The sequence below is a fragment of the Amaranthus tricolor genome, chromosome 11, assembly GCF_026212465.1.
Source record: "Amaranthus tricolor cultivar Red isolate AtriRed21 chromosome 11, ASM2621246v1, whole genome shotgun sequence".
Classification (NCBI taxonomy): domain Eukaryota; kingdom Viridiplantae; phylum Streptophyta; class Magnoliopsida; order Caryophyllales; family Amaranthaceae; genus Amaranthus; species Amaranthus tricolor.
The window spans coordinates 18,814,488-18,823,378 of record NC_080057.1 but is presented as its reverse complement, the minus strand read 5'-3'; the positions used below and the strand labels follow the sequence as shown (position 1 = coordinate 18,823,378).

The 8,891-nt window shown below is 30.5% G+C and overlaps 1 protein-coding gene across 1 annotated transcript; it reads left to right on the top strand.

The window, feature by feature from the left end:
• Positions 1-2,511: 2,511 nt before the first annotated feature.
• LOC130827118 (trans-cinnamate 4-monooxygenase) lies at positions 2,512-8,650 on the top strand. Its single transcript, XM_057692740.1, has 3 exons — positions 2,512-3,367; positions 4,118-4,251; positions 7,910-8,650. The coding sequence occupies exons 1-3, from the start codon at positions 2,583-2,585 to the stop codon at positions 8,503-8,505; spliced, it is 1,515 nt and encodes a 504-aa protein (XP_057548723.1). The 5' UTR covers positions 2,512-2,582; the 3' UTR covers positions 8,506-8,650.
• The last annotated feature ends 241 nt before the right edge of the window (positions 8,651-8,891 follow it).

Here is an 8,891-nt window from a genome sequence, read left to right as displayed (position 1 = left end):
AATCATTTCAATTATCATCATTTAACACGATAAAAGTTAAAGAGTATAAAAAATCACCAACCCCATATGTTATATTAATATACAAGAATGAATTTTCATAAATAAAAAGGAAAACTGATTCCAACTTCCAAGTTCACCAACCCCCCCCCCCACCTACCCCCATTTCTTCCGATCTTTCTTCAGACAACCAAGTCAATACTTTATTATTTAGTCTTATGTTTGCATCTATTTTTATTTTAGTTTATTCTATTTATTTTGCACTTTTTTCTCATTTATAAGAGTATAAAAAATCACTTATTTGTCAATTCTATTTGCTTTTTTTAAATCTCATCCGCAAACTTATTTTTCTCTTCATTTTAACCGCTTATTTCTATTAACTACTTATTTTTTGCCTTATTCTCAACCTAATTTCAATTTTCATTAAATTTTATCCGAGATAATTTAAGTGCATACTGATAAAGAGAGAGTACTTCCCTACACCTACTCATTTTTATCACCTACAGTAACTCCGTTAATTTTAACGCTGTTAACTTTGTAAAGTCTATTAAGAACAAAACTCAACCACGATTGTGAGTGTCTTGAATCACCCATAAACCCACCAACCCACCCCCACTTTTCCTCACCTAACTTTTGCTCTTTGACTCTCCAACGCATATCGGCATTCCTAACATTGATTGGATAAATTTGAACAAAGAATATAGTAATATGTGATATTGTTAAATTCATTTTAATCTCTTTCAACAAATTAACACATTATAATTCGGGATAGCATTGTGGAATAATAATTAAGTTTGTAATTGCTCAACAAGATACTTTGATCTATTTATGTTAAATTGTTGGATAAGGAATGGATATAGAGCGAGAAAATTAACGTAAAGTCTCAAAAGAATTTTTCCTAAAAAATACTTAATGAAAAAAGTTTTGTCAAAAAATACCTAATAAAATTTTTTTCATTTCCAAAGAGTACCGATTAACGTTTTTCTTCGGTTGACCGTCAAATATAACGGTTGACTGGTCAAAATCGAATATTTTTCTTCCTCATCTTCAATTTCTTTTTCTCTTTAATTTTCTCAATGTTTTCCTCCTCTACTTTTTACTCAAAATCGAAGTTGAAAAAAAAATTGATGAGAGGAAAAAGAATTTTGGACTTTGACCAGTCAATAGTTATATTTAACGGTCAACTGAAGGAACACGTCACTTAGTACTCTTTGGAAAAGATTAAATTTTGATGGATATTGTTTGGCAAAACTTTTTTTATTAGGTACTTTCTGGAAAAAAAATTTTATTAGGTACTTTTTGACATTTTTCTATAGATTTAATAATTTTATTAGGTACTTATTGACATTTTTCTATAGATTTAATATATGAAATATATTCAAGTTTACTATTTAAACATCTTAGGGCGTTTGTTAGCAAGATCCATAATAAAATTAATGAATAATTACAAGGACAATACATATTTAAAAATTATTAAAACAAAGTTAATGGAAAAATATAGGGATTAGCATAATAAAAATCTTATAAATAAATTTATTAAAAAAATATGGATGTTATAATCATTATAAAGATATTAAAATAAAGTAAATAAAAAATATATAGACTCGTCATCATCATCATCATCATCATCATTATCATACTCACAGTATTCCGTTCATAGAAAAACTATAATCAGGGTCTAGGGTGGGAAGAAAAACGGCAACTCATACTCATAAAGGAGAGTGCAATCAAAGAGTCCCTCGGCTCAAGAAAAATGTATATAAAATATAATCATTAAAAAAATAATAAATTAGAATGATTAAAACAATTATGTCCAACAAATATATTATACAATATCCGTCTCTCTAATTTTACTCAATTTTTATTTTAATTTGTTGAACTGATTTTGTGTTCTTTCTTTTAATTAATTGAATTAGGTGGAACAACATAGTATAATGAAAAAGATTGTGAAAACATCAACTAAACTATCTAAGACAACAATTACAAACATTTTTTCAAAAGAAAAGGAACAATTAGAAACATGAAAAAGGAATAAGGAAGTAGAATATTTTTAATTGTATCATACAATAAAACTAAAATTAAAATATTACTTTTTCCGTTTCAAATTAATTGCAACTTAGAAAAAAGTCATTATTCATTCTTTACTCTTATTTTGTTTAATTTTTTTTATTTATAAATTGAAATATAGTTAAGTGATATCTTGTTTGATTCGTCTCATTGCAAAGATTATTAATATATAACTTTTGTAATTTTCATTACACATAATTAAGAATATTAAAAATTGAATTAGTACATTAAACTTCATAACAAATAAAATATTGCAAGTATTTTTAAATAGAAAGAGCATGCGTATTTTTATCGAGTCAAATAGAGTCATATTTAATTCAAATAATTAAAAAAAAAATTTCTTCCAAATTCCAATCAATTGCTGGCCCTACCCACCCCACCGCCACTGTCCTTACTCAAATTCCTCCCTATAAAACCCATCACAATTCCTTACTCCCGTTTCAACGCCCTACGAGGCTCGACATAAAACTCACCCATCTGCTTCCCTCCCCCTAAACCCAAATTCGATCCATTCAAAAATGGATCTCATCTTCCTCCAAAAAGCCTTATACGCAATCTTATTCGCCATTATAGTAGCAATCACAATCTCCAAACTCAAGGGTCGCAAATTCAAACTCCCACCCGGCCCGTTACCCGTACCCATATTCGGTAACTGGTTACAAGTGGGTGATGATTTAAACCACCGCAACTTAACCGATCTCGCCAAAAAATTCGGCGATATTTTCCTCTTAAGAATGGGTCAAAGAAATCTGGTTGTCGTCTCATCCCCTGAACTCGCTAAAGATGTTCTCCACACTCAAGGTGTCGAATTCGGATCTCGGACCCGAAACGTCGTATTCGATATCTTCACCGGAAAAGGTCAAGATATGGTGTTCACCGTATACGGCGAGCACTGGCGTAAAATGCGACGGATCATGACGGTTCCATTTTTCACGAACAAAGTTGTGCAACAATACAGATTTGGTTGGGAAGCGGAAGCGGCGGCTGTTGTAGAGGATGTGAAGAAGAATCCGGTTGCTGCAACAGATGGGATTGTATTGAGAAAACGATTGCAGTTGATGATGTATAATAATATGTATAGGATTATGTTTGATCGGAGATTTGAGAGTGAAGATGATCCTCTGTTTAATAAGCTTAAGGCGTTGAATGGTGAAAGGAGTAGATTGGCTCAGAGTTTTGAGTATAATTATGGTGATTTTATCCCTATTTTAAGACCATTTCTTAGTGGTTATTTGAAATTGTGCAAGCAAATTAAGGATACAAGGTTGCAGCTCTTCAAGGATTATTTTGTTGATGAACGAAAGTAAGTTTTTTTTTTTTTTTTTTTTTTTTTTTTTTTTAAAAAAACATTTTCTAAAATAATTTAATATTTAATACCGACTAGGTGACTACTAAATAGGCCGTTAGATTCTTATCTAATTACGTACTATAAATGAGATTATTAGAATGCAAATCAAAGTTATACTATTTTGGAAAATTCTATATTAACCTCAACTTTTGAGTTTTTCCCTTTGGTAGAGTGTGGAGAGACTTTTATTTTAATCCACTTTGACATTCTAATATTTATACAGCAGAGAAAAGTCCTTATTTTATGCTATTTTTGTTCCATATAATGACATTTTTTTAAAAAAATAAATGTACGTGATCACCCTAATTGACTACATACAAATTCATCAAAATAAGTACTTAATGTAATTAAAGATTTAATAATTTATCTATTTCATGAAAAAGTTAGAAGTTAAAAGTCATCGTATGAATTTAAAAAATCATTTATAATAAAGCTAAAAATTCAGGATTACCATTTGAAAATATTCTATTATTTTTGATAATTTTTTAGTTTGTTTTGTAATTATTTTGGTGTGTTAAGAGTGATTTGGATAGCTTGTTTAAGTAATCTTCATGTAACCCGCTGCTTATATCCACTAATAATAGATACTAATTTTATAATCCAACAAACTAGCAATGAATATATATTTTTATTTGTTTAATTATTGGTGGTAGGTAAAATTTTGTTGATGGGGTTATTTAATGTGGTAAATGTTGACACGTGTAGGAAGTTAGGGAGTACAAAGGCAGCAAGCAGCAATGAAGTAAAATGTGCCATTGATCATATCTTGGAGGCTGAAGATAAGGGAGAAATTAATGAAGATAATGTCCTTTACATTGTTGAGAATATTAACGTCGCTGGTATGTTTATCATCCATTTTATTTGTCAATTACTTACTTTCATTATTTTGCTATTGGTAGAACTATAATTCCTTTTTTGAGACTACACACAATTGGCTTGTAACTTGTAATTGCAAACACGCCCTACGCTTCTATATGTACTTTGTATGACTCACACAGTTTTAATGTTTTATTATGGGATGGACTCATGTATAATTAACTTATTTGTATATTTGATTATTTTAAGGTTATAAGTAATTATTTTTAACAGAACTATAAAATAAAATCATTTGAAAATTACTAACTTTAAGATTTTAAGTGATTATCTATAAAAATGATTTTATAAGAGTAAGTGATCACTTTAATTTATAATTATCACCTTAAAATTGTAAATGATCACTTTAAGGTTATAAGTAATTACTTTATAACTGTAGTATACATTAATTTAATCCAATAAAATGTTTTACAGTTGACAAGTAAAATCAAATACAATCATTTTTCCTCTCATTCAATTTAGTTGTCCCTTTTGATTTGGACACAAATATTAAGAAAAACACAAATTCTTGTGAGAACTGTCTCTTTGAGAGACCATCTCTAATTAAACCAACCCATTATATATCTTTTAATATATAATAAGTAGGCATTAAGAATGATTAAGTAGACATTTAAGAATATGGTAAGTATTAAGGATAATGTAAGTAGGCATTAAGATTACGGTAAATAGACATCAATCTTTAGTGGGTCGGGCTTAAGATACGTCTCTCAAAGAGGCAGTTTTTTAAGAGACTAGCTGTAAGAAAAATAAAGGGACCATTTAAAATTGTAAACTCATGTGCAATATTAGGTATTTTTAATATTAAAGATTAAAATTATACATTAGATAGCGTGACAAACAAAAATGTAACATATACTAAAAACCAAAGGAAGTATGTCTTCAAATGAAATTGAGACAATAGAGATGAACTGTCCAAATAAGAAAATAAGAAAATAAGAAAATTGGAGGGAGTATATTATTTTTAGGTTATACTTTCACCATTCCATATTACTTGCTACATTTTCTATTTTAGGCAGTTTCAGTTTATTTGTTATATTTCTATTTTTAGCAATAAAACAACCACATGAATATCTACTTTACCCCTATTTTTATCCTATTCTTTAACTTATTAACTTTTATATCTACCATTATTTAATCTTTACCTAAATTAATAACTCCATAATTATTACTCTTCTCCGTATCTCATGAAACCCTCACTCTCACCCTCATATTCATCTTCTGAAATCCCTCATTTCTCACTCACCTTGAAACCCATTTCTCACTGACCCTCATCTTCATCTTGAACCCATTTCTCACTCATCTGGAAGCTCATTTCTCACTCACCTTCACCTTCATCTTCGTCTTCATCTTTATCTTCAAATCCATTTCTGACTCATCCTCATCTTCAAATATGAAACCCGTTTTTTCAGTCACTTTAATCTTCATCTTCTAAAACTCATTTCTCACTAACCTTCATCTTCATCTTCATCTTCATCTTTCTTCTGAAACCCACACCCTCATCTTCAACTTAATATCATCGTCCATCTCCCTCTCTCACTCTCATCTTCTGTTTTTGGTGTAAAGCTATTGTTTATGTTCTAAATCTAATTTCTTTGTGGTATTCAATCGGGTGATCGGGTCGGTTTCGAACAGGTGTCATTCAGTTCGGTTGAATTTCGGATCGGTTATATCTCGGATGTGCGTTATGATGGGTCACACTCGGGTCGGGTCCGTTAGTCACGGTTCGGTTGAAGATTAGTTATTCGAGCTATCGGGTTTGCATCGGTTCGGTGTCGGTTGAAGTTCGAGTTCAGTGTCAATCGGTCTCGGGTTATTATCTGTTAATAATTGTTTTGATTTTATCGGGTACAGATCGGGTTCGGGTATTGTTTTCTAGTAGAATTTAACTACGAGTTACTAATTACTATCAATCGAGTCAATGTCACATTAAGTTGCTAGTCATTTTTTAATTGATGACAAGATCTCTATACTTAAGGAAAATAGTTAAAATGCAAATCAGTTAGTGATTATTACTTTGTTATTTTTACTTGTTTGATTTTAAGTTAACATTAAAAGTTCTATCAATTTTCATTCAAATTTGATTAAAAATAATTTAATAAACATTGACCATTGAATATTAACTTTAAATATATAAAATCATGTATTTTAAAATTTAATTTATGCAAATATTTATCACTTTATTAAATTAACTAATAAGATGATTGAATATGAGTTGATCATACTTCTATGTTAAAAATAGGTTTCAGGTTTACAACAGTTCAATTAAAAATTGGTTCGAGTTAAGTCGATTTTAGCCAGATCGAGTTCGGGTAATCTCGGTTAACAGTTATATATCGGTTATAAAAATCTGTTGTAGTTTGGGTTTAGTTTTTCCATTTTTGTTTGTCAATCGGTTCGGATAAGCCTAAAAAAGAAACGCATTTTTAGATCGGATAACTTTCAATTTCGAGTCGAATCACATTTGAACAGCTTTAAATCTTACTGTTTTTGGTTTGATTTAGGGTTTAAAGAACTAAACCAGAATATAATTTTGGTGGGAAGATAATTAGACATGCTTTTTGTACAAAATTAGAATATTATTCTCCTTTTCTTTTATCTTCAAATGAGAAATATATGAAGGTTAAATTAGTCTTCTAAGGGGTAGATTCTTTTTGTCTTAATTGTTGTGCCAAAAGGTTTTGTATCAATAAAAATTGAACAGAGAAAAAATATATATTCTAATTCCATACAAAATTTATATTACTCCTAATAAATACGTAATGTGGCCCAATTGTCAAAGTTTGGTGGTGCATTTGGTGGCTCACCACACATCCACTATTTGTCATCATTGGGATTTGGGATTATGATACAAGTAAGTTGGGAAAAAAACATGTCATTTGTTGCTATTAGTTGTAATATTAGGCAAAATGATGTAGTATTATTTATTTATCACTCTTAGTTTGTGAGTTGTTTTTAATATATAAGTTAAAACAAAATCAAGTGAGATCTTATTTGATTCGTCTCATTAGTAAAGATTATTAATATCAAATTTTTATAATTTTTTATTATACAAAATTAGAGATATTAAGGATTAAATTAGTGTATTGAATTGCGTGATAAAGCAAACATTGCAAGAAAATTGGAACGGAAAAGTAATACTTCTTGTTAAACTTTTTTTTTCCAAGTGGTCATAAATTTAAGATTTTCGGTTTAAGTGGATATTAAAGGGTGTTTGATAGATGACTTTTGGATTAACTTTTTTGTGTTGATTTTTGGCTTATTAATTGGTCAAATAGCAAAAAAAAAATGTGTTTGGTAAAGTATTTTCAGTCAGCCGAAAAGCTCTAAAAAGCTGGCCAACGTGCTTAGTTTGTTTTGTTTTCTTTTAGCTTGCTGGTTCACCTTTTTTCTTTTATATTAAACAAACCTAACTACCAACTTTTAAAAGCCAATAAAATCAAATACTTTCAATTGGTTAAACAAATCAACTAAAAAAGCCTAACAATCAATAGACAATTGGCAAATACCTTATGTTCATTATTTCTGAAGTGTAGAATTAGAATTTTTTGTAAAGGATTAATTTATTGTACTCCATTTCCAAAAGCCTGTGCTATTTAGTGACTGAAGTGATCCTTAAATGTGCAGCAATTGAGACAACACTATGGTCAATCGAGTGGGGAATAGCAGAATTAGTGAATCACCCAGAAATTCAAACAAAGGTAAGAGAAGAAATGGACAGAGTTTTAGGAAAAGGACACCAAATTACAGAACCAGACACAACTAAATTGCCCTACCTACAAGCAGTCATCAAGGAAACTCTAAGACTACGAATGGCTATTCCTCTCCTAGTTCCTCACATGAACTTACATGATGCTAAACTCGCGGGCTACGATATTCCAGCAGAGAGCAAGATCCTAGTTAACGCGTGGTGGTTAGCTAACAATCCCGCTCACTGGAAGGACCCTCACAAGTTTAGGCCAGAGCGATTCTTAGAGGAGGAATCTAAGGTCGAAGCCAATGGAAACGACTTTCGATATCTTCCTTTTGGTGTAGGCCGAAGGAGTTGCCCTGGCATCATCCTTGCCCTTCCTATACTCGGGATTACTATTGGTCGATTGGTTCAAAATTTCGAGCTCTTGCCACCTCCAGGACAGGCTAAGCTTGACACTACTGAGAAAGGTGGACAATTCAGCTTGCATATTCTCAAGCACTCTACCATTGTACTCAAGCCTAGGAACTAAACAACCTATTCTTTTTGCTCTCGTCTTTGGCTGCCACCTTGTGCTTTTTTATGGCAGTCTTGTTTCTTTACTTCAACTATTTGGATTAAAATTTGTACTTGACATGAAATTTTAAGCATAAGCGTCACAATTTCATGCGCTTGTATATCTTTTATGTTAATTAATGTTTAATTCTTGTATGAAATATGTCAGTGCAAAGAACATAAATTACATTTTAGGCTAACATGGATACAAATATGTGGTAATGAGGAGGTCTCCATGTAGAGTGGCATATGGGTCTAAATTAAAGTTAAGATTTTAAACTCTAACGGCCCGTTTGGTACATGGTATTAAAAGACGGTAATGGTAATAAAAAATTTGGTTGTTTGGATGCTTTCAATGGTAAT

Coding starts and splice junctions, on each gene's coding strand:
- LOC130827118 (XM_057692740.1), top strand. CDS start 2,583: ATGGATCTCATCTTCCTCCAAAAAGCCTTATACGCAATCTTATTCGCC. Junction 3,368..4,117: donor TATTTTGTTGATGAACGAAA/GTAAGTTTTTTT, acceptor TGACACGTGTAG/GAAGTTAGGGAGTACAAAGG. Junction 4,252..7,909: donor TGAGAATATTAACGTCGCTG/GTATGTTTATCA, acceptor TTAAATGTGCAG/CAATTGAGACAACACTATGG.